Here is a 26,904-nt window from a genome sequence, read left to right as displayed (position 1 = left end):
AAAATGAGGACTTCCTTCTCTGCTTATTAAAACTGTGACCTTTTAAATTCTCAAGATTGTGACAAACGCAAATCACCCTCTGTCAAGCCAATTTGCAGTAAAGGGGATTGTTTAGCTAAAATCTCACTTCTGCTAGCAGGTCTATTTTGGAGCGGTTCGACTGTAGACCTTCTTCCACTTTACTGACTTAATGAGCCTCAACAGTCTTCCACTCTCAGTATACAGAGATCTAAAAATAACCATTGAATTCAGTTATCCGCTCTCAGCCAAGTAAGCCAAACTCCCCCAATGTATTTAATTAATCTATTTGAATTGATTGTGCGATAGCTTGCCAGCGTCTGTGAGGAGAGTAAGGCAACGATGTGGCTAAACAGCAGCAAAATGTGTCTTGTTAATATCTGACGATGAGATGCGGACTCGGTAGTTGTAACTACAGTTCACTGCTAGATGGGACACACATCTGCTTCTTTTGTCCAGGCATATGTTCTTAATATTCTGTAAAAAACAAATAATATTACGAAAGTTTGCAGAGCATTGGCGACTGTTTCCATATACATCTGTTATAAGTGTTTTATACTGACGCCCTGGGGGCGAAGGATTGCACCCTAGAGGGATCCACACAATGATGATCTTTTTTGTGCTTGAACTATTTGTGTTCAAAGAGATGACAACCAATTCACCTGCAGCTAGAACAACTCCAAAGGACGAATGGAATTATCAATCTGCATATTTTTTGGTTATGCATGGTGCATTTTTCATCTTAATTTGATACACCTTGCCACTTCCATCTGTCTTTCAATAGTTTTTGCTCTAATTAACAAAAACTTGACAGGATTTTATGAGGAGTTATTAGGTTTTTGATAGTGGTGTTATATGAATCTAACTTTGGGAGTGAGTCTACATCTGTCCCTTTTCTTGAACTAAGCAGTGGCAACTGGGCTATATTAACCTATAGCTACACATACAATACACATATACATTGTACAATAGCTCACTTACTAGTTAATTCTGTATGCTTGAAAGGACATAAGTACAGCAGTGTTTTATCTTTGGTTGGTTGTCACATAATTGTGTAAAGTGCTGCGCTAAGAGCTAATTGAGTTTAATTAGTCTGATGTCCAGACTCAGAGGGAGTTTAATGATGCACTAAAATGAAAAAAACAAGAGGTCGTACAGAACCCAGAGTATTTTGTGTGTGTGTGTGTGTGTGTGTGTGTGTGTGTGTGTGTGTGTGTGATTTGTTTCGGATGTTGAGGGATTATGGAGATCAGAGATCAGAAAGATAATCTTACCACGAACATATGCAATTTGTGTGAGCGTGTGTGCCCGTTGACAGGAGTCTGTATGTCAAATAAGAGCTTGTCTCGATTAGTCAAATCAGACGGGGTCATGTTGCAGACGAGTGTGGAGAGGAAAAGGCGAGATGACAGATCTTTGCATGAAAGCGGCACTGGCAACCTGCAGGTAGTCCACCTTTGTCTATTTTAGCATATGTGCCTGATCTGACCGATCTAAAACCAAAAATGTAACCCATTGTGGTGCACAAATTTGCAGACAAAATGCAGTGGAATTCAAAGGTTGAGGACTATGTACAGTGAGAAAAGCTTTTGTTAAATGTACTCCATTTTATTTCGTCAAGTGGTTGCTCGAAATAAAAGTAGACTGCATTTATTTGGAGAGTCTACATCTACTTTAAAAAAAACAAAACAAAACAGTAAAATTATATAGTAAATAATCCATTACAGGGTCAATCGGAATGCTCTCAATTTCAAAATGTTATGAGACATATGCCCACTCAGAGATGTGGCAGATTACGACTGATTTAGACAATTGTCAACAAATCATATGAAATTCTGAATATACCGTAATTAAGCATTATTGTAAACCGCTGTAGAGATATTGAAAATAGTCTACTGGCTTGGCTTGGCAACAACTGGCTGGCGGGATCTCGCTTGGTCCCCGGAAACATAATTTTTGTTGTGCGAAATCATGTGATGCAACATGGCATTTTTGATTGGCCATGACATCTGTGACGCGATGCCACCATTCTGCAACAAAAGTAGTTGCAGAAACCGTGCACATTGCGTGACGGTTCTGCCGTGTTGTTGGTTCGGAGGTGTATTTTATTGCATTATCTCAGTGTTGTTTCAACTTGTATTATGACCACTCTACGAATTAAATAAGCCAATCAAAGTCTATGTATCGTCAGTAGTTAATTCATAACATCTGTGACCTTTCTGTGAGTGTACATTTTTGGTTGATTCAAATGACAGAGCCTTCGTCTCTGCTGCACAGTGGACTGCACGACAGTAAAATTCAAACAGCCTGCCCATAAATTCTGTTAAAAGCTTGTTTTCTGTCTTCATAACATTTTGATTCCCTGTTTTAATGTCATAACTTCGTCATAATTACGTATGATGCTCGTTGACCATATCATGAAACTTGCTGCAGCGCTCTTTTTCACTGTACTGTTGGTCCAGCTTCATAGTTTCGTTTTTAATTCTGCTGACAGTACAGTGATTGCTCGCTCTTTAAGCCTCCTACACATGGGTGGAGCTCTCCTGAAAGGACTCAAGGCTGCATAGGTCAAATTCAAGTGAAATTCTGCTTGGGTGTATTCCTTGAGGATGTTATCTCGCATTCTTTCCATCATGTCACACCACAAGTTCCCCACTGGTTTGTTGCATATTAAGTGCTTTAAAATTGACTTTTTTTTTTTTTTTTATAACGACAGCGTTGCCACCCTAAGGTATTTTTAATAATAGTATAGTAAGTGTTTTATGACTCTCATGAAGGGTTGCTGACTGAATTGGATTTGTTTACAATGCTTTCACATTTAGTTACCTCACCTAACAGCCTGCCTTGTCTGTCTTTCTTTTCTTGGGCTTAGCTGATTGTGTTGAAGCCCACTGTTTATTTGCTGCTGCTGGAGATTTTGAGCATTCCCTTTTTTTCCGAGCACCTAGCATCCCCTTCTGTCCTACATTGCACGCCTAAGCGATTAGCTGTGTTTGGCTTTGCAGTGCACTTGGATTGTTTTGTTGCAACAGATGTTCTGGATCGGATTTTTGCAGCAGACGAAAAGGAAACAGTGTGGAAATAAAACAATTCTGACTTGTATTACGGTACACACAGTAACACAAGCAAAGGCATCTTTAACTGCAGAGTGGGACAGTATTTTATCCATTTACAGTATTCTGTCCATTAATGTCTCATTTGCATATGCAGAGAGGTCCCAAAAAATCCTTCATTAGGCTTGCTCTTTTTTTCCCCCTCATCAAACCCTGTCTCCCATCAAATAGTTTGCTGTATGATCCAATTTGTGACCTCATATTTTTCAATGAGAAGAGCCATTTTGATAAAGTCAATATATGGGGGTCTAAGACATGCAATACTATGCTGCAAAAAAAAATAAATAAAAAGAAACAATTTATCAGAAACATATTTTAAGTTAGCTACTGAGTGCATTCAATTGACATTAGAATTATTATTAACGTAACACTTAATTGCTTTGTTAAAATGAAAAAAGCTGAACATCCTGATTGCTTAATCAATCACCTAATTGGTTGTAATTTGTTTGATGACAAGGAGTTGTTTGTGTCTAATGAATCTTAATTATGTCTTGAAGCAACTGCGACAAAATGAGTGCGTTACAAAGGTGATAGCTTAACTACTTTATGGAGTCTTAAAGGACAACTATGGAATGTTGAGCTCCATCAATGATGTCGATCAGTGATTCTTAAAGTGTGGTACTAGTACCACTAGTGTTATTCGGGCTCCACTTTCGTGGTACTTGAAAGAATCACTGCAACGATAGTTCGGTTGTATTAAACTTTTTTTGTATTGTTTTCCTGTATTTTGGCACAGTGTTAATATTCAAATTGTGCATAATGTGACAGTGAACTGCAATCATGTTAGTTTCATGAACACTGAGACCAGCTACACCGCTATATCTTAATGTTGGCCTTTGTAATATTTGGAGGGCATATTTTTTCGGTGGTGCATGTTGTAAAAGTTTTGCGAAAGACTGATGTAGTTTATCTCCTGCAGGACCTGGTATGGAAAAAAACACACCAGAACATCCAAAAAGAATGTTTTATCCCATTAAACAATAAAAAACACATAACATTAACTGACTGTTAACTCTCCCGTTGGCTTTGGTTGAAATTTACTCATGTAGCCATTCCTGTGATACTTAATTAAATGTATTTAAAATATTTGTAGTAGTCTTTGCATACTTCTATCTGTTCTGGCAGTATTAAAAACAGAGCGAGAAGAGATGCCAAAAGTTTTCTGTCTCTATTGTTCGGTTTATCCACCTTTAGCGGACCAAAAACCAGTCATGCATTGCAGTCACTGTGTTTTTGTCATTGTGAAATGTAAAATGGAATTCAGATACAAAACAGAACATCCGTTGTTGCTGCTGCCCTGTTAACTTTCAACGAGATGATGTACATAGGCTTTACCCTTTGTGCTCATTGGAGTGCCATCAATTGAAATTAGTGTATTGTGACCTACACTATATCACAGCCGAATGCTTTGCATGCTTGGTGCGGCCCCTTGGAGCATGGAGGTGAAAAGTCGGGCTGTTACTCTTAATCAACCTGGGATTTCCTGAGGCCAATGGCCCTTTACGTTCGCGGGGGCTCGTCATCTGAGACGGGCCCTGACCTTTATAGGGCCTGACACACTTGCTGTGGTCGTGTGTCGATACAGTATGTTTGTGTTTCAGAGCGGTGTGCCCTTGAACCTCCTTAATATGAATTGCTCATCACAGGAAGGAGGAAGACCGTGGAGGGGGAAGGTCGGCAAGAAGAGGCATTTTGTGTCAGTTCACTATAGAGAACAAAGCTTTACATTTTTGAAAAATTGAGCCTCCTACCTCGTTCTTCTGCTTTCGGAGGCACCTGAAAGCAGCCAGGCCAACCCCCTTTCTGTATAGTGTGCCCGCACTTAAAGATGACAACAAGGCACTTTCAAGTGACTACGCCAGTGGACAGTCCAGAGGGAAGATGTAATTTTGGGACTCAGGCATAGCCAACCAGCTACTAAGCCTGTCTGGGCCGCATTCTCCCCTCTGGGGCTGGTGCTGTACTGCTGGAAAAATGCCCTTAATCTTTTTTTTTTTCTCGAAGACTTTTTCAGTTGCACTCTGAAAGTGAAGAGTCATTTGCCAAATGCAAAGTTCATCTTCCGTCACAACTAGCATTTTCCCGTAGACATGCCTGATCTTATCAATGCGGGTGACACGTAACATCGAAAAGATGAGAAGATGGATTAAAAAACAAATCCAATCAGCAGGCAAAAAAAAAAAAAAAATGATTTTGCACATACATTAAAGTCCAGTCTAGATTAAGACAACGGAATCGATGCACGTCTTGGAACTCCATTTTTTGACGCCGACACAACACCATGTTTGAAAACGGCCTGACAAAATGTGTGTTTTCATATATTTTTTGCGGCTTCATAGAAAACAGGTGGGTGGATTTTAGTTGTTGCAAAAATGGGACCACTCAAAGAGGTTTAAGTTTTTGGTATTGTTCATGGTTTGATAAAATACAAGCCTTTTTCAGGTAATCCCACACTCACAAAGTGTACTCTTTTCGATGGTTCTCGGGCTGTACTTCGCTGCACTTAGTGCCTATGCATGAGAAAACCACAAACTGTATTTTCAACAGAGTGTGTACATGTAATTAAAAAGTGTATTGTGAATAAGAACTAGAACGAATATCACCCTGAGCATGAGGCTCGTAATATTCATAATTTGCTGTGAGGACGAACTGGCAACTTTACAGCTCTTCATAAAGTGGAAGCAGTTAGCTGGCTGCCTAGCTTGTGTTTCTGATTGCTTGTGTTTTTGAGCACACCACCGGGACGACAATAAAATGTGATGTGTCAGAAGGGTGGGTGTGCCTTGAATGTTAACGACGTGGTAGCCAGCACCAGTCTTTCAAATTGTGCCAAACTCTCTGACCGACTGTTTTTAAGACACTGGCAAGCCTTGGCGCACGTTTTGGCCCCTCCGCCTTTCACTGCAGTCCCACTGCTTTGCTGCAAATTCCCTCAAGTGTTTTATACCCCCACCAAGGTTGTCACATTATCATTTTTCATGTGGTATTGATGCTGTCTCAGATTGCATATATTCGCAGAAAGATGACTGTCATCTGTAATGGTCGTAAATGGCTGCTGCATACACTCTGTAGATATGCTGCTAATGGTGATAATGATCGTCGTGAGTGACAATGACGAGGACAGGCTGGTCAGTGTTTGATTTGCAGTAGAACTAACCAGTAAGGATGACTGGAAAGGCTTAAATGTAAGGCTGCTGCGAAACCGATAGAGGTCGGTCAGCATGTGCAAATCACGCTGCGGAATGCTTATCTGCTTAATGGCTCGCTGAGAGAACGCGTGCACTATTTTTAAGGCTTATTTCATTCAGCTTGCTTGACTGGATGCTGCTGCATGACGCTTCTGGGTATTTCTCTTGCACACTCCTACACACTCGCTCTGGGTGGGCTGATTGACTAGAACGTTGATGTGTGTGTGTGTGTGTGTGTGTGTGTGTGTGTGTGTGTGTGTGTGTGTGTGTGTGTGTGTGTGTTTGTAGTGCAGCCTTGTTTTCTCTTATTTAGTGATAACATCTGTTTGCTATTTCTGACAGTACAAAACAAGTGCCAGCTTCACCGCATAAAATACCTGCTTTTGGATACAAACAACATTGATGTGTGATTTGCAAACTGCAACAATAACAATGTCTTGTTACGCAACATTGAGCTACATTTATCCATTGAAGAAAATTCACGATTGATAAATTTGACGCACCCTCTAAAATGTTTTTTTTTTTATTTCCATGACATACCAACAATATGGTGACAAAACTCTTGCCTGAATAAAATTCCTCAACCCCCTTCAACATAGTTCTTTACCACCATCATGACATATTGATGACAAAGAACTACTTTTGGCAAATAGCTCTTTTTGTATGAGACTGCACGACTTCGTGTTTTATGTTATGTGTTGTGTTTATAATTTTACTTTATGTTAACTGTTTTGTGAAGCGCTTTGTTACAGCTGCAGCTGTTGTGAAAGCGCTATATAAATCAGGATGCATTGTATTGTATTTTATTGTACAAATAAAACTCCTCAGCTCACTTCAACACAGTTCATTGGCACCGGGATGGCAGTGAAGAACTCCTTTTGTCTAAATGAAGTTCCTCAACTCAGTTCAACACAGTTTATTGGCACCAAAGTACAACTTTTGTCGATATGAAGCTCCTCAACTCAGTTCCACATAGTTCCGTGGCACAAAGATTCCACAAGATCGGGTCAAATTAAAACTTTTTGCTTTGCCACGAGCATAAAAACTGTTTTTTTTCCTAGTTTTTCAGCAAATAACAGAGTACCGGTATACCGATGTTCCATCCAAATGTCTGCAAATATATTAATATGTGAACGCCCAACTGAGAATGTGAGTTCCTTGAACTGTACATTTAAATATTAACTATAATTGTGAATTTATGGCTAAAATATTAATTCATTTGCTCATTCAAGCTTTCAGTCATTCATTTAGGCCTCTGTATGTCGGCATATTTGATCTGTCCGATTGTGAACATGACAACTCAATGCACTGAAGAAATTTCACCATTTGGACTGATTACACATTTCTTGTTTGGTGTCATCCATCCATGCATCCATTTTCCAATCTGATTTATCCTCACAAAGGTCACAGGGGTGTACTGGAGCCTATCCCAGCCATCTTCGGGCAGTAGGCGGGGGACATCCTGAACCTTTTGCCAGCCAATCGCAGGGCACACACACAGACGAACAACCACTCGCGCTCACACTCACATCAAGGGACAATTTAGAGTGTCCAATCAGCCTGCCATGCATGCTTTTGGAATGTGGGAGGAAACCGGAGTGCCCGGAGAAAACCCAAGCAGGCCCGGCAAGAACATGCAAACTCCACACAGGAAGGCCGGAGCCGGGATCGAACCCAAGACTTCTGCACTGTGAGGTCGACGTGCTAACCACTGGAACACCCGGCCGGCCGCTGTTTGGTATCACATAAGTTTTATCGCAATTAACACAAAATATACAATGTATAAAGTAGTGATGATGGTTCATGAGAAGCATTCTATTTATTTATTATTTATGGTTTCACATCCGTATACAAGTGAGAACACTACAGGCAACATATTTTAAGGGATCAAATAAGCAATAACATTGGCGTACATTTGGCAACCCCCCCGCCACCCCCTAAATTTCCAACGTAGTGATTACATCAGCCTCAAAAAAACCCGAAACGCTATGCAATTACATCTCATGCCATTCAATATTTTCTGAAATCTTGTGTTGGTATTGCGCCCTCCACTCGCATACCTCTGGATTAGTTTGGAATTCCTTATTGGCTTAGATCATAGGTCAATGTGCCTTATAAACCAGTTCATACGGGGAGTCGGAGGTGTGCTGAACTTGTAAGTTTATTCCTGGGTCACTGGACTGCATAGTCAACTGCATCTTGGGCAGATTTCTGATCATTTAGCCAATTAAAGATCAATGTCTGATTGATTTAAGTCAGTGTTTTTCAAACCGTGTGCCGCGAGACATTGTCAGGTGTGCCGCGGGAAAATATCCAATTTGTATGCCTGTGCGGTCTTTTGCCCAGAAAGTGATCATGTAGTACCCTCCCATACCGCTAGGGAGCAGCAACAGCTAGCCAATTGCCTTGTGTTTCGACGAGAGACAAGCGAATTAGTGAAGCATGAATGCAGGACGACGGTGAAACAATAAATATGAAAGATGATAACATACTGTTTTCTTTGTGTTCATTTGTTCATTTGACTCCAATTCAAGCTGTTATAACGTCATTCTTCAATGTTAAAAACGGTTATAGTAACAATATAACACGTTAATTGTTCAAATAAGGGGGGGTGGGTGTCACATTTTAAGCTAGTGGTGTGCCTCGAGATTTTTTTCAATGAAAGAAGTGTGCCTTGGCTCAAAAAAGTTTGAAAAACACTGATTTAAGTGACCCATTTTCTCTCGTTGAGTTCACTTTGTTAATTCTTATTCTGACACTGCTCAAGAAATGCAAGAAACTTTTCCTGCCACTATTTTGACGACTGATACAGTACAGAACATTCTCAATGGCTACGCTTCACACATCAGCAAAGTCCAGCAGAGCAACTCCAATACTTAGAAAAATGGGAGTATGGACTTGTGCAGGGAAGTAAAACACGGAGAGGGAAGAGGATCTGATAAGCAGCTGAGGTATTCCCTTGAGGGGAGCCGGTTGGATCCATCCCATCCCAAACTGCACACTGTAAACCTCCACGTTTCTCTGATTCATTTGGATGGATGAACATCCTATACGTATCCTGGTAGTTCTGAGAGAATTCCGATAAGCTGTTGCAACACAGCTGATTCACCATGCCTCTGTGTCCGACATCAGCTCAGATGGTCTCCACTGAGTGCATGAGATACTGCATCTGTGCTATTATGTGGTATGATGAACAGATACAGTGCTGTGGTCAAGGCTCACGTCATGTTTGTGGTTGACATGAGGACTCTCAATTTGTGTTAATGTAAGTTGGATGTGCTCAAACCGCCACTACTTTGGTTACACCTCTATGCCGCACAGCAATCACAGTCGTGAAGTCTGATGTGAGATATGGGATGCAAGTTGTATGCAAACAGGAAGTATTTCATCTCAGATTAGTTTTTGCTGAAGCTTATTGAACTTCACATCCTCTTGGATCCTTTTTCGCCGACATTAAGCTGTCGGTTCATTTTATAATGTATATTTTTGGGAAAGATTATTGCTGTTATGCTTTTGCACAATACTTTTGTTTTCCTTTTGTTCTTGCGCTCTCTCAATATATTATGTGTTTGAATGTGTTTGTGTTATCCTAAATGTGTGCTTAAAAACGTTTTAAAATGTAAAGAAATTAATTGGTTTGATAAAGTCTAATGTATCCCAAAGATGGATGAGTCCGCGAGCTCGCTAGCTCGCTATGAGTCACGTTGCCCTTTAAAAGGACACGGCCTGAAGACGTGCACTTATATTTCCGACACACACACACACACACACACACACACACACACACACACACACACACACACACACACACAGTGTGGTATTCGTGTTTTGACATGTGCCTTTAAGGGACAAGCGAGTAACGTCTGCATCGAGCTCTTGTTGCCCATTTGTTATTGCTATATACCTGTATATTTGCCATATCCATTGACGCTGTTAGGTCAGTGTAGCACATTCTCCATGCTCCTTATGAGTGTTTTCATATTGTAATTGCATGTTTGACTGTTTGTTCAGATCACTAAGCAGCTGAAAGTGCCTCAGCGACTCCTTATGCTATCACTCTATATGGGAGGACACATGCCTTTTTTCTTATGCACTGCACAGCCACTACAGTGCACGGTGCACTTCTGTTGGGTATGTTATCTGCAAGCAGGAGTTTATTTGGCCTTTCGGGATGACAGTGCCACGAGCACTGATGAAGTTGGCTGCAAACAAATAGATGTACTGTGCTGCAGTGTTGCCGCACTAACTAGGGATGCTGCAAATTCCGTGACAAATAGTTCAGAAGTAATGTGGCTGAAACAAAAGCCTCAAAGAATGCAGCGTTCTAATTAACGGGGGATGTGCTGGTGGTGCAGTGCTCTACAGTGTGTCCGGCGCAGATCAGCCCAAGATGAGTTGGTACCAGGAACAAGCCTGGCCCAGTGCCTGGGCATCTGGGTTTAGAATTGTGTATATAGTATATGGATGTGGCAACCTTGTACTTGTACTTGTAGTGTTTATGTGTGATGTTTGTATGCGCTGAATCTCTTGACATCAATACTGTTCAATATCTTGTCTGAAATTTTCCAGAATGTCAACTCATAAATCTCGATGCAGTGAGAAATTATGTTTGAATTGTTCAGCATTGCTGTTGTTTTAGCCCATCATCGCAACAGTAATACAATCACCCTCAGTGCACCTAAAGCGATGAGTGTGTGAACATGCTTATTGCAGATATTTTGTATGTGGAGCATGTTTTTAGAACATCTGCAGAAGTATTTGTTCACTCTATTTTTAGTCTTAGCTTATATAATAAAAGTTATGATTAGGAATGAAATGTGGCTGATGGTGATTAAAGATTAAATGGTTGGGGCGGTGAGCAGAGCTAACAGAAAGCTGCACTGCTTCAATTTGGTGGCATCAAATTGTGCATACTGAAAAATAGTTTAGTCCTAATCCAAAGCAAAAGAACCTTAAAGGATTTGGTGAGTCAATGAGGGTTGTCATGACCAGCCTGCATGCATCCGTTATCTTCTGTTCTCTTGACCAATTTGAAAGATACACATGTGGGAATTTGGTGTTAGCTTGAATAATAACTTCACTCCATTTCGTGTTGGGCAATACTGCTCTCTGCTATCAACGTAAATTAACGTTGCAACTGCTGCTGTTGTGTTTGCGTTGCAAGTATCATGTGACCAAACCCAGGTTCGCGGCCCCTCGTGTCTGCTGCAATAACGAGTTTAACTAGGGGGTGATGACATGACGATTTTAACAAAATTTTAGCAGGTTTGGGTTCAAACCATCACGTCATATCTGTATGTTGGCTGTGCAAGAACCTGATTCCTTCCCTGATAAACAACTTCTTCTCTTCTCCTGCAGCCACAACGTGAGGTGTACATCATTTCGGCACCCTGTTACCGGGCAGATTTCACCAGAAAACACGGAATACACGCTACAGGACAAGTGAGTTCGCCTTACATTTTTCTTCAGTTCAAGGTCAGGAAATAGGAGTTCCAAATTATACTGGGAGAGTGCCTAGTCAAAGTTTAATCATGCGGAACTAGCGCAGGAGAAGCTTTCAATTAAGACTTAATGAGAAAATGAGTTCAGCCACAGAACACTTACAGCAGTGGTTGTCAAACTTTTTACATAAAATACACTTAAATGTAGGAAAATATTAAATACATAACTTAAATAATGATCCACCTGTAATGTATTACGTCACGCCAGTCTCATAGTGTGGAGGTGCGGGGTTCAATTCAGGGCTCTGGCCTTCTTCTGTGGAGTTTGCATGCTCTCCCTGTGCCTGTGTGGTTTTTCTCTGGGTACTCTGATTTCCTCCGACATTCCAAAAACATGCACGGTAGGTTAATTGAACACTCTATATTGTCCCTAAGTGTGATTGTGAGTGTGAATGGTTGTTCATCTATGTGTGCCCTGTGATTGGCCGGCAACCAGTTTCGGGTGTAGCCCGCCTACTGCCCGAAGTCAGCTGGGATCGGCTCCAGCAGGCTCGCAACTCTCGTGAGGATGATGGATCTGATGATGGATGCATGTGACATTTTATAAAAAAAATACTGAAATTACACTTTAAAAAGCAGAGTTCATAAAGATTAAATGTAAATGTGCTGTACTCAAGCAGCGGCAAACTGGAGGGAGCCCACATGCCTCTGGATCCTACACTGTGTGAAAATTACCAACTTGGAAGACATATATTTGTTCAAAGATGGGTTGTGTTCATAACCCGAATGACATTTAAAGTTGACAGCATATCAATCACAGAGTATTTTTACGATGATGCCTGAATCCAATCTCCACTCAGATACAAGAGGTACTCAAATACATTTTCGACTTTGTTCGTGTCACGTCTCAGTAAAACTCATCAGTCTGCTTTTATAGCATATTTCCTCCTAGGCTATTTATTTCAATGCCAGTAAAGTCATACAGCAAATGCAATAAAACGTTGTGGTTTTTGTTGCCTGACTTAGTACCACAACAGAGTAGCCATCCTTGATGAGTAGTGTTGTTGTTGTTTTTTAACCTTTCCTTTACCTCAGTACGGAACATCGTGTTGTGTGACAGCTGGCTTTACCGCCTTTCATTTTATGACATTGTCAACACATCGTGCTTGCAAACCCATCAAAGCCGCTTGACGGCTTCACAGCATAATTAAAGCCATTTTTTGTGCGATTATGTTCCAGCCGGCAGGTGGCGCATGACACGTTTGCAAGATGATCAAATATTGTCTGCTTGGAGCAGCACAAAATAATAATAATAATAATAATAATAATAATACATTACATTTATAAGCGCCTTTCAAAACACTCAAAAGTGACGTTGATTTATTTGCATTCTCCAGTTTGTAACCAAGAATAGTGTCAGGCGAATGCCCCTCATGGATAAATAAGTGGGAAGTTTCAGAGAGAATTTTCAGCAAGTCTACATTGACACAGTAAGTGCAGAATAAATGAAGGCAAGCTAAACTACACTTCACACCTCATTTGGTTTGTATTAAATGTTGTTCTGATAGAATCCCATATTGCCTGACATGCATAATCTTAAAGTTGTAGTAGGCTGATATCCAAATCACAGGTGAAGTTCCCAAGTTTCTACATTATGTTCCAGCCTTATTCCAAAATGGAAGTGAATTCACCCCCGCCCCCAATTCAACACACAACTCGCCATACATATTTCGCCACGTGTTTGGGAGATTTTGTAAAGAAACCTGTTTGTTGCAGACGCAACCCTGCTCTTGACCAGAAGAACATTTATACAGCCAAGCATGGTTGTTGGCAGCAGCAAACTTTGAGGCTGTTTTTCTTCCTCTGCACCAGGGCCTAAGTAAGGACGAAGGGAATGATGAACCGGGCCAAATAGCAATCAGTTTTCACACAAAACCTTCAGGCGTCTGCTAGAGAGCAAAAAATGCTACCAGAACATCTAACAGAGGCACTGTAAATGGTGGCATGAATGTGCTGACTCCCACTTAACATGAGTTTGAATTTGAGTAATTAGTTATGAGGCTGTACACATATGCAACCATGTTATTTCAGTTGGTTATTTTTATCTCCCGGGCGGCAAGGTGACCGACTGATGAACAGGTCCGCCTCACAGTACAGAAGTCCAGCGTTCCAATCTGGGCTCTGGCATTCCTGTGTCGCTTTTGCATGTTCTCCCAGTGGCTGTGTGAGTTTTTTTCCAGGTACTATGATTTCCTCCCACATTTCAAAAACATGCACAGTAGGTTGACAGAACACTCTAAATAGTCCCTGAGTGTAATTGTGATGGTGAATGGTTGTTGAAGACGGCTAGGATAGGCTCCAGCACACCCGTGACCCTCATGAGGAGAAGCGGTTCAGATAATGAATGAATGGATGCATTTTTACTTCCCCTTACAAAGTTTTTTTTTTTCTATTGAGTTGTACAGGGTATTGGCAACATTAATGGATAAAGTTTTGGTCTAATTTTTTTTTTACATCACAACCCCAGGATTCGCTTTTTCGCTTATTCTTTTCCCCCTAATATATTTTTATAATATATTTTCAAAATATATAAAGGGGATAGCCAACCCCGATTTTTCATTGAAAATCCTTATTGACACTATATTCCCGCTTATTTAAAAGTTTATTTGGGTTAAAAAATGTCCCAGTTTCCTAATTCCCAGGAGTCCTCCCCCCCAAAAAAAATTATCATGAAAGGAGGTATTATTGAAGACTAATTGTCCAGAGGTGTGAACATGAGTGTGACGGGTTGTGTTTGTTCATATACTGTATACCCTGCAATTGACTGACAAGCAGTTAAAGGCTTATGCCCTCCTCTTGCACAATAGCACTGTCTTACTTGAGAATCCCACAGGAACCCGGCAGTTCTTAATACTACTGAGTAGAAAGTGGCTTTCTCCAGGGATTAAATGACTTTGTGTCATAGGAAAAAAAAAGGTTTCCCACGAGAACAGGTATTGGCTTGTGTACCAGTCACCAGTCTATATTTTGGCCTTTTAAAATTGGACTCCCATATTAATCATCACCCAGATAATCAGCTTCTCAGCTAAACACTCTATCCATCCAGTCTCTAAACCGCTTGTCCTCATAAGGGTCTTATGGCGCAGAAAGGACAGACATTTAACATGATCCAATTCCCATTATTGTCATAAGAAAGCCAGCCTTGACACTCACAAATGTGAAATATCGCCCCTCCTCAGCGCACATACCGCAACAAATCTCCTGGGAAACCACTGCAATGACTGTCATGGTAAACACGAGTGAGTGTCACATAAAACAGCCCCCTTGATATGACAAGAAACATCCTGGAAGAGACGATTGCTGCAGTGCGCGTTTTTCAGCAAAGAAGAGTTATGTTGACTTTGTTGTCTTGTTTTCTCCACTCATTCACTCGTACTTCTCCAGCTCAATCGTAGTGCTGCACACCCGAGCAGGAAGAGGAGAGAGTTTATTTTCCCCTCGCTGTGAAACAATGCAGGAGCGGCAGTGGCAGAAAAGTCACGGAAACGGGTCGCACATTGTTTTCTATCATGAGCCCAGTCAGATTGGGAAGTAGATTTCGAAGCACTGGACCGTTGCATGTCAGCAGTGTTGAAAGTATTAAGTACAAATATTTTGCTACTGTACTTAAGCACTGTATATTTTTCAGTAAGCATATTTAATTTGCGTATTTTGATGATGACGTCTTCCATTTACTCCTTCATTTGTTAGCTGCACTTTCTTCTCCATGCTTTGTCAAATTAGGTTTGACACTTTTTTCAACCTCCGCGGCTGATGACACCACATTAAAAAGACGTAAATTGAGACTGGTCTAAGTCAACCGTATTTGCAATCTGGATTGATTGAAATCTTGGACTTGAGTAAAGCATGATGGTTGATACATCATGTTTTGACACTTGTCTTCATCAGGACGTCTTTGACAAGGAGGTAATTATTAACAGTGTGAAGAAGGGTTAGGGTTAACACAAAAGCTTTAGTGTTTTGCAGTAATTGCTTTACAAATGTTCGCAAAAGCCTACTAGGACAGATTAATCAGAGGCATTTTCAAGTTTGAATGCAATTGGCTCAGTCGGAAAACAGCACCATCCCCGGTTATGAGGGTGTGCACACTTGTGCAACCACAATATTTCAGTAATTTTAAGTTTTTTATTACTTGAATAATTTAGATGTTTAGGTTATACTGTATGTTACATTCGTGGGGGGGGGAAACGTTTTGAAATGACTCATTGATCTTTTTTATGTCACATAAACCCTGCATTTGAAAGAGTACACTGTAGACTTTTATATCCATGGTACAAACACTGTTCTCTAGACAGCAAACTAACTTGAGACTTGCAGAATCTACAGGGTTACATTTGCTGATTGCAGCCAAGCGTTACACTCTATTCAGCCTTAATCTCTTAGGTCAAATGAATCCAAAATCAGTTTCGCACAATCAATCAATCAATTCCCAAGACTTCATCAAGTAACATGCCCTTCTCTAGTATCGACACTGTGACCCATATGATACATTTCCATGTTGATATTTCTCATTTCATATTGATTTTATGTCTATGTATTTTTATTGAGTAAATGTGGCCCGCAGTTGCATGTCAGTCACAACTGTGACTTTCTCTTTCAAAAACACTGATGCAGTATTATGTGACAGCTACTGCATCAGTGTTGAAGCTGTCACAGCTTCAACTCCTAAGTATCTATTTAATCTTAACGCGAGTGTGTTTGTGTCAAAATACATTGCCATTTGCATAATCAATGCGCATGATAAGACCACTGTTGTAAGAAATCAATAAGGCATGGGACAATGTCATGCAAACACCACCACAAATCAATAATATGTCCGCAAAACAGGGGCCGGTATTTGAAAATGCAGTTTAACGGCTCAATCTGAATATCGGATTAAAAATTTAGAAATCAATGGGCCTCTTCACCATAGGGGCGTGACTAACCATCCCCACCCAGTCCTCAAATAGGCCACGCTCAGCCTTTTAGCGCAGAGCAATTTCCCGGAGTCTTCACGGAGACTTCAGAGTTGTCTGACGAAGCTTCTGTGAGAGAAGCGAAACGTCCTTTTTTTTGTTTTTTGTTTTTTTGTTTTTTACCCACAAGTACAGATGACGACTGAGGGAACCCTTTCTACGATGGAACTTTCCTGTACGACTGAGAGCCTCCACAAGCATCGGATTAAAAAAACCAAAAAAAACCCAAAAAAAGCTGCTTCTCTTGTTAGGAGATACTTTGAATTGTAACGCAATGTATGATATATTTTCTTTCTGAAGACTGTTCTGTTTGTTTTTTACCAGACATTGTTTACTGAGCCTACTGAAAATTAATTTTGCTGAATCCTTCTGATGTTAATCTTGCTGCATGTCCATTGTCCTCTCTGGACTCTGTGTGACAGCACAAGTGTCACTGGTGTCGGGACAGACGGTGTTGCTAATTCCAGAAAATTGTCACATCTGTTTTAACCAGAAATCTGTGTTTCGGTTCACTAGGTCAGAGGAAATGAGCAGAGGTGGCAAAAGTCCTTGCAGTCTGTGCTTAAGTGGAGGGACAGATCCTTAAAAAAAGAACTTTGGTAAAAGTAGAAGTACTGATTAAGCTCAGGTACTTAGGTAAGGAAAAACAATTTTAAATGTAATCTAAACAGTATACAGCTGGACACAGTGTAAATTTATTGTCACCTCAAACACTCAACATAGAAGGCCCTATTTTCATGTTCAGCGCAAGGCAACCACAATGCGCAGTCTCAATGAGCGCATGGCTGAAGTTGTCTTTCTTTCAATATATTGCGTGTCTTTTGCACAGCCAACACCTAACAATTGAAGCATCTCCTTTGCACTCTTGATCGTGCGTGCGGCTGTGTGTTTCCAGACATTGATGTACAAGATGTGCACTGACTGCATTATAGCAAAGTGTGATTTCTTCTGCGTTGTCCAATGATAAGATATAATAAACTATTTACAAAGGGGTCAACACCCTTTTGTGACTCTTTCCAATAGCTCAGTATTTAAATAGTAGAAAGTACAGTTGTTTTCACATGGAGGGAGTAAAGTAAAACTAAAAAATGTAAGTAAAGTACAGATCGTGGAATAACATACTTAAGTCCAGTGATAGTATTATATTTCTACCACTGGAAGTGAGAATGAACATCAGAGTGCAGCTGTGCTCACATGCTGACTTTTGTCTACCGTAGGATCGAGTCCCGCATGTCCAATCACCGATCACCCAGAATGGTCACAGAGTCCTCCAAGAATGTGACCACAGCAGCAATGGATTCCACTTCGGCGTCAAAGGTGAGAAGATTTGTCCCAAAAAGTAACTCTTTACCATTTGCCGCTTTTTAATTATTTTCTCGACTGTGTTTGACAAGAAACACTAATGTTGATAAAGTGGTTTAGTCAGCTCGAGATGACACTGTCTTCATTCTGATTAATGACCACAATGTGTAATAATTTAGTCAATATGTTCATGTTAAAACTGGATTGCAACTTAGCAAAAGGCAAAACTTGTAGATTTTTTTTTTTCATGTCACAAAAGTCACACCATAAAAAAGGATGAGTATGTGTTCAAGTTGTCTCTCACTTTTTGTGGTCTTGCTGCAGCGCAGATGTGTAAAATCTTCATTTTAAATTTGAGATTTTGCAGTTGTCATTTTTGTCACATAGACAAATGTTACTGCAGGCTCCCGCAGCAATAAGTGCGAGCCAGGAGGAAAGACTGCATAAAAGACATAAAATGCCCAAAGTTTGGCATCATTTCACACTTAGAAAAAAAAGACTACTGTAATTTGTCCACTGAATAGTACTCTCTAACACAACTGCCCGTCTAAGGTAAAATAAACATTATTAGCTAATTAAATATAGGACAAATTGTAATCCCTCCACAGCTGGTCAAGGTCAGACACAATGCACACACATTGCTATTGACATAGTTTACATTTTTTCATTCAGATTTATTTGTAAATCAGTTCAAGGTTGTGTCACTTTAATACATATCAATTTTTCAACACGTACAAAAAAATACATCTCCTTTTAGTGAGCCTTTCAAGTGGACAGCAGGTATCTCTGCAGAAAGAGTACTTGTGAAAAATAGTTACACAGTATTACACACTTGAGAATGACCTTGTATGTTTATAACATTATTATAAGCATCTTTGGTTGGTTCTGTATTTTCACATCTTGTCGTAAGGTCATGACCCTTTTTTTTGCCATCGTTTTGACTAATTGAAGGTAAATACATCTCTCCAACAGGTAAGCACACTAATGTTTCTTTGTTTGCGTTTGTTTTAATGTAGGCAAAACAACTTAGTTCACCCTTGTGTCCTTGCAGGGATCAAGAGGTTCGAGTAAATGTCATAGTTTTGGCAAGAGGGATCAAGCCATTAAACGAAACCTCAACATCCCGGTGGTGGTGAGGGGCTGGCTCTATAAACAGGTGACTGATCACGTTTGTAGCAAATTTTGGTTTTTAATAAGTGTGAACACGATCATTTGTGACTATATTAAAGTCAACCTGGTGAATTATGGCGGGATCAACCTTTAACGCCACAGGCATAATTTACAAATGTTTGCTGTTTATGGGTTTCTGTCACACACACGTTGACTTAGGGGTCTCCGAAAGCCTTGCCAAACCTTTTTGAATGACTGCCTGAAGGCCAACAGTATGTACAAATGTTGCATCTACATCAACAAAATGTTTGCAATATTAAATACTAAAGCTAATTATTTGGAAGAGTGGTTCTAAAACCTTTGATACCCAATGTACCACCCCCAAAAAAACCCTCTCCAAGTAACATAATTATCACCAACCTTATGTAGTGTAATAGCATGGTAGGCCCAAGTGTTCGTCAAAAACGAGGATGAGGTTTTATCCTTAAAAAGTGCATCTACTCCATTGCAGGACACTGTCATTTTAAACACAGTTTGAACACAAACACCTGTGCTTGAAAATAGGCAAAGAAAAAAAAACTGTTAAAATGTACTGCACATAAAAGCGAAATAAAAAAAAAACATACTTAAATATTTGAAAAACTAACAGCTATTAGAGTAAATGCAAATGCATTTTGCTTAAAATTTAAAAGGGATACTTCAGGTATGTATGCCACTTGCAGCAGAAAAAAAGTAAATGTTTTGCCGAGAATTAATTTGATAATTTCATTATTTTTCATGTGTAGTTGATAACTTCAAAAACGATTAAAAAATAATAATATAGCTGGACACGTAGAGACAACCGTCACATGTATGCAAACCTTGGACTAGAATGCATAATGATATACACGCACAGCTACACCAAATGGATAACGTTAATCCCGAAAGAGTGAAGCCATATCGTTTCCAGCCAGCGTGGGTGACTGACTGGTGACCAGTTCAGTGTGTAGTACGTCTTTCCCCCGAAGTCTGCTGAGATAGGCTCCAGCATGTGTCCGCGACCTTGCTCAAGATAAGCGGTGTCGGAAATGACATGACGTGACGTTTCATCATTTGAATGCCAATGAAACTGTTATTTTATTGTGTTCCTAACCACACGTGCGTTTTACTATGAACTTTCAGGACAGCTCTGGAATGCGACTCTGGAAACGAAAGTGGTTTGTTTTGTCCGACTTCTGCTTGTTTTACTACAAAGGTGAGCGTGAGTGATGCAATTGTCCAAGGTTCAAGAAAATACATCGAAACGATTTGTGATGTTAAGAGTACATCTGTTTGTAAGGGAAGCTAATTTTTCCAATAACGTTTTTTTTTTCTATACAATGAAACCTCAGTTTTTCAATGGCCTCATTTACAAACAACTCGGTTACACACTATTTTCAGTTTCCGAATACTCTTGGCATGGCTCTTTCCCGCGCGGAATAAACATTCATTGGCTGACCATATTTGACCAATCCTGTCTAACTTTGCGTCCTTCATGGTGTCGTAAAAGGGCTAATATTGTTTGTCACCTGTTTTTATTGTAACCTGTCAAGAATTTTATTTGATATCTGTGTTTTTCTCTTACCTTTCTTCTTGTGGTTCAACCGAGGTTCATTTGATTATGATGGAATCTGGAATCCGAATAACTTGATTTCTTTGAAAACACATTTATGAGTTGAAACATTTATTCAAAAGCCGAAGAATTACCGGTAATGCAAGGATAGAAAAAAAAAAAGACACCATTTAACTCGATTGTTCCCTCATTGAGATTGGGTGGAGATTATCATGACGTGGTGCACCATTCCTCTATTAATAGATCAACCAAAGGCCTCTGAGTACCACATGGCCTCGCTCATACAGTTGTCACCCGCAAATTATTGCACACTTCCCCGCTACTCGGAACTATCAAATGTCTTGTAAACATCATAAAACATCTTGGCAGGACTCAGAGTTTTGGGTGCAATTACATGCTTGTGTGTGTTTGTTATTGTCGTTGCTTTAGACAGCCGCGAAGAGACGGTCCTTGGTAGCATTCCTCTGCCCAGCTATCTCATTGCACCAGTTGCACCTGAGGACCATGTCAACCGCAAATATGCTTTCAAGGTAGCAATATTCCTTTATTGGTGACAAGATGATGAACACACATAATTAGTTTCGGGCCCATGATACACCCTTTCATCATCTGTTGTTTGAGCTACAAAAGTAATTGAGCCATTTAATATGGATTCCTTGATAAAACGTAATTCATGTATAGTAAGGTAATGAGAAGCTAGAGGCTAACAAATATGGAAAGCCGTTTGAGCATCGATATCGTTGAGCATTTAGTCAGAATGCTTGATATGCAACTTTAGGTTGATATATCAAACGGCTTTCAAGACCAGCCCACATCAATAAGTCAACAAGGAGGGAAAATGGCAATCAGCTGGATGTTAAGTCAAAGTTATCTTCTAATGGCAAGACTGACTTTTCCCAAATGTACCTTGCAGTTTTTTAAAAATTATTTTTGTAGTGATTTGAAGGCAAATGCCCCGGGATAACTGAATAATAAATCTTAAACATTGCACAGTATTATACAGCATTATTGAACAGTACACCTGATAGAGGTGAACCTACAACGTCTAAAACTAAAAAGTGGAATAGTGAGTCCTCAATATTTGCAATGGTTGGGGACCATAAATCTATTAAAACAGAGCGTCATTGCTTTCGATGGTGCTGAATGTCAAAAAAGAAATGATCCAACAGTCAACCCTTTCTACTAACTACAGTATGTTTACATTCTGCAAGAATTATTTTGCCAGCACATCAGTGAACGAGCTCTGAGGAGTTCTTCCAGATGGCCGAGGTCTGGTTGTTAACCTTTTTTTAATAACCCCCAGTGATGGCTGCCTCTGCTGCAGTGAATCTTTTACGTATTCCAGGCACGATTCCTGCATGAATTAGCATATGTACAGTACGTCAAGCACGACAGACTTTTCTATGATCTGATTTATAGACTGATGGTTGGCGGGGGGAGTTACCAAAAGCTTTTGGGTTTCATTTTCATTCATTGTGCTAAAAATATAACAATGCAGTTATTGTGAACTTGGGCAAAATCCCTCCCGATTTTGCAGCGATCCCACTGGCTACATAAGTGTAACTAGCAGTAATACTACAGCAAACAGTGGTCAAGTTTGAACAGGTGGCTCCAAAGGATAACATTTAAATGCACATTTCCTTCTGTGAATTCTCCCAGAGGGCGGGAAATGCATTCATTTATTTCCGCCCCAGTGACAATGTTCTATACTGTAGTCCGCCATCTGTGGAAATATAGTGCTTGAATATTTGATGTAGCGCTGCAGCTGGTGGGAATTCTGTTGCAATCACCCAGGATCCTAGAATCTACTTGTACTTCTTGTTGTTGGATTTACATGTACAGTATATGCCCGTAAACTTCTGAAGGAGTCGCATATGCCTTTAAATGTCATACTGCAATGTAAGTTAATTGTGCAGCTGGGCATATAAATGATGGGTTGTGCTTGCAGCTTGCAAGTAACTGTGGCTTATATGCAGAGAGGAGTGGAAAGAGCTTCTTAACTTTTTTTCACACCTGTGAGAAATTGTCCGTTTCATGTGGTATAATTCATGAGCTGACAACAACTCACCTGTACATGCCTGTGTTGGACTGCAATAACTTGGATAGTAAATGTTGAATGGAGACAATAACTAGAAGTAATGTCTTATCATTGCAATCATCTTTGTTAAGACCGTTCATCCACCTTGTGATTTTGTCACAAAAATGGGTAACAGTTTACAACGTTCATATATTCATATTTGGTATGTTTTGTGTGTGGGAAGTGGCTGATGAAAGTGTAATTTACCGGAATGTTCAAAATGTTTAAGCAACTGCAGTGGACCCCCTGAAGGTGACCGCATATTGTTTCATAAAGCTGTTGGAACATTTATTTGTCAAGTTTTTTTTTTTTAACACAAGCAATAGCTGAAATATTAATTCAAGGTTTTTTAAAAGGGACACCATGGCTCTGCCAGTAAATTTATAGCGTGGTCAATGTCTTGAAAATGCAAAAATAAGTAACATGATGTCGTCAAAAAATGTGTAGAAAAACGTTTTATGTCAGTTGTTTTGGTGTTTTTGCCATTTTGTTGTTTTAAAATCAGTCTTACCCAAGGAAAAAAAAATAACTGAGCAAATTTCTGGCAGAGCTACACTAAACAACACATTTTGTCGGGGTTTTTTTTTCAGTTCAGCGGCAGTCAAACCCTTTCCTGTCCCCTGAAAGTATCATGGTGCCTATTATTTACAAATATGAAATGGTCAACACCAGGGTTTTGAGGCTTTTTTTTTGCAACTGAGAGCTACTTCTGGAGTACTGATTAATGTGAAGGGCTACCAGTTTGATTAGCACTTCAGAAGTAACAAATGTGCTCAAATTATTTCAGGGCAAGTCATCTCCTAATGAGCTATTTTTAGAATACTCTCGAGGGCTACTCAAGTGGACCACATTGGCGACACATGGTCGATACAGACTTGAAAACAAACCTAAAAACTGCTTTGCACATCCAAGCTCTCTGAAATTGAACATCAACTCGCTTGTGTTCTAAAGGGCAAACTTGCTTTCATCCACTTGGGTTATTGGATTGCATGAGGAAATTTAAAAAAAATGGGTCATCAACAACCATGTACTGTATTTCTAGTATTACTTTTAGATAATATGGTCACTTTTGTTTTGATGACATCGGTAAACATATACTGACTGACCATGTTCCCTGTAATGACCTGTCAAGGCAAGTTTATAGTCTGAGCCATTTGTTGTTCTTCATGTCTCCTGCTCTGATCTTCTTGTTCTTCTTTATTTTTCTTTTTTTTTTTTTAACCCATCTCAATATGTCTCTCTCATTTCCTGTTGGTCAATTGCCTTCCATTGTGACCGGGTGTGTGTGCTTGGGCGGCGTGAGTACTGTTCTCTCTGCAAGCGGCCGTCCTGACTCGCACAAGCTTCCTGTCTTGCATGAATACTTGTAGGTATTTGATTTCACTTACATCATCACCAGTGATCATCATCGTCAATGTCACCTCACTCTTCCTGGTGTACAATGTGCATTCCTAAATGTGCATTGGTACCGTGTTTTCATTCATGAACCAGCAACATATGGTGGATCGATACCAGAGCCCTTTGAGGTGCTCTTAATTTTAACAAATTGTTTTTGCCTTATTTGGATGGTGACACATTTGATATTGGAGCTGCACTTAGGGAAATTGAATCAGCAGGAAACTGCAGTGTCAGTGCCGGAGTGACATGCACAGTGTTTGCACAATTGACCAAATATGCTAATGATTTGATGTCAAAATCGGTTTGTGCTTGCAATTCTGGTTTTGTTACCATGCATAGCAACAAATGTCTAATTGGGTTGGCTAGCCAGCACCAACAAATAGTACTCCCATCGGCTCTGGTATTTGTCCTGTCATGCTCTTTATCAGCCATCATGTTGTCATTGTCATCATGGAAAAGACCAGTGGTGGGAAGTACAAATATTTGTCACTGTCCTAAACTCAGTCAGTACCATCCATTTTAACAAAAGACGACCCCTAGAGCGCCAGCCATTTTTGAGTATTTTAACTGATGTTTCAAGAGCCACAGAAGATTATGTTCTATCCTCAGTTACACATTGAACCTACCAAATGAAAGAATAGACTGTCTTCTTTCCAAAGGGAAAGAAGATTGTGGATTCTACCTTTTATCTTTCTCTACTAACCAGCAGAAGAACACAGCTAAATTTTACAAAACTGAGCAGCTCCTCACATAATCCGGGGTAAAAGAACAACTTTTTGAGACAGCAAATAAATAAAGCAGAACAGAGGCTTTGGTGCAAGTATTTTTTTTCTTTTGTGACACCAAAAACAGTGGTTTCATTCTACAAAGCAGGTAAACAACATTTAGGAATGGTTTTCAAGAGCAAAACATGACCAAAAACAAACTAACAAACAACCCCCCCCCCCACTAAAAATGACATTTGACATTGGCCGTAAAGTTAGTTAAAAATGTGATGGTGGGCAGAGTGAGTAGGGACGGTGTCAGAAAAATAAGTGTCGTTACTAGTGATACATTTGATTACATACTGTCAAACCTTTCGATACAAATAAACCATATATCTTGTAAAACACTTAAGTGAATAAAGATAATTCAATTTTACAGGCAAAAATAGTTTCTTCCTCTATGTGCTCTCTGGCTGATTTAGATTAGATTAGATTAGATTAGATATCCTTTATTTGTCCCACACTGGGGAAATTTACAGCCTTCAGCAGCAAGATTGTGGGTAGAAAGAAGAGAAAAGAAAAGAAATATTATTTTATAAGAAATATTAAGAAATATTATGAAGCCATCACATCATTAATGATCCTCAAGTAACTGAAAAATGGTCACACAGCTAGGAAACAGGTGATTTTACATCTAAAATGGCGCATCACTAACCTCTACTGGCGGTTTTGGCTCATTACCATTCCTCGAGTGCTTGGAATTCAATGGGGAGCACAATCCAAAACCCCTTCTCTGCGCCTCCGTTTTAAAAAAAAAAAAAAAAAAAAAAAAAAGAACTCATTCTTGGCAATGAATGTTTTGATTATAATGAACCACTTAATACATTCTTGACATTCAGAGTGTTACTCTAAACACACGTTTCAATTAGCAAGGCGGGATGCCAGGCAGGCGGCTGTTGTAAAAAAACAAACAAACAAAAAAAAAAAAACGGCCTTTCATATACAATTCACAGAGGGTACTGGCAAAGAATGGGAATCTGGAGGAACGATTGAAGCATTTTAAAACGGTACACGTGAGCTACGTAGTTAACACGCTGCAAAAGTCCGAGTCTGGTCTCGACGAAGGTATGTAGGCATGTGTGTGTAAGTGCGTGCGTATGTGTGCGTGTGCGGTAACGGGTCGATCGCGGGAGGTTGGTTGATCGAAAAGTCAAAAAAGGTTGGGCACCTCTGCTCTACAGGATGCAGTGCAGGGAAAAATATAGTATTTGTAGCCAACTTAGTCATTTTGATAGTAGGCTAATATACTGTAGATACTAACAGCATATGTTGCCTTCATTACAAGGCTTATAGAAGGCTTTTGTTTTTTTTTGCGGCTCCGAACATATTTGTTTTTTGTTTTTTATGTCCAATATGGCTCCTTCATCATTTTGGGTTGCCGACCCCTGCTCTAAATAGATTATTTACTCGTGACTTTTGTGTATTAATTTTTTTAATTTCTTTACACTTTAATCCCAATATTTCCATCCCGAATTCAGTTGTTTTACGTTTACCAAAATCTTTTTTATTTTTATTTTTACAGAAGTATCTTTACTTCTATGCACTTTTAAATATAGAATGTGAGTACATTTGCCACCTCTGGAAAAGACACAGTTCACATTCTACATTTTTTTTTCCCCAAGTATTGTTAATACTTGTCTCCATGAATAGCTTGTAGTCTGTAGTCTGAATGAGCTTCAGGATATAGCAACTAGTCAGTGCATTTTATTGCAGTGTATCTCTCACATTATAACTCAGAGCTGTTTTTATAACAGAATTGTGAAATTGCCTCATTAGGTTTTATGTGTATTTTCAAATGCAAAACGATATTAAGACAATATGGGATTCATTCTACCAGTCAAAAGCTTTACAGCCTTTACACTGATGGTTGAACTTCATCGTACAGTC

General features: G+C 39.7%; 1 protein-coding gene across 1 annotated transcript in view; it reads left to right on the top strand.

Annotated features, from left to right (window-relative positions):
- Window positions 1-26,904, top strand: part of plekha7b (pleckstrin homology domain containing, family A member 7b) — an 81,462-nt gene that overhangs the window by 20,365 nt on the left and 34,193 nt on the right. Inside the window, exons 4-8 of the mRNA XM_019886901.1 lie at window positions 11,678-11,761; window positions 17,993-18,092; window positions 19,129-19,233; window positions 20,349-20,421; window positions 21,208-21,308. Of these exons, the coding sequence (XP_019742460.1) occupies window positions 11,678-11,761; window positions 17,993-18,092; window positions 19,129-19,233; window positions 20,349-20,421; window positions 21,208-21,308 (463 nt within the window). The remainder of the gene's footprint in view (window positions 1-11,677; window positions 11,762-17,992; window positions 18,093-19,128; window positions 19,234-20,348; window positions 20,422-21,207; window positions 21,309-26,904) is intronic.

The sequence above is a fragment of the Hippocampus comes genome, unplaced genomic scaffold (assembly GCF_001891065.2).
Source record: "Hippocampus comes isolate QL1 unplaced genomic scaffold, H_comes_QL1_v1.1 scaffold261, whole genome shotgun sequence".
Taxonomy (NCBI): Eukaryota; Metazoa; Chordata; class Actinopteri; order Syngnathiformes; family Syngnathidae; genus Hippocampus; species Hippocampus comes.
This window is presented reverse-complemented; position numbering and strand designations above follow the sequence as displayed.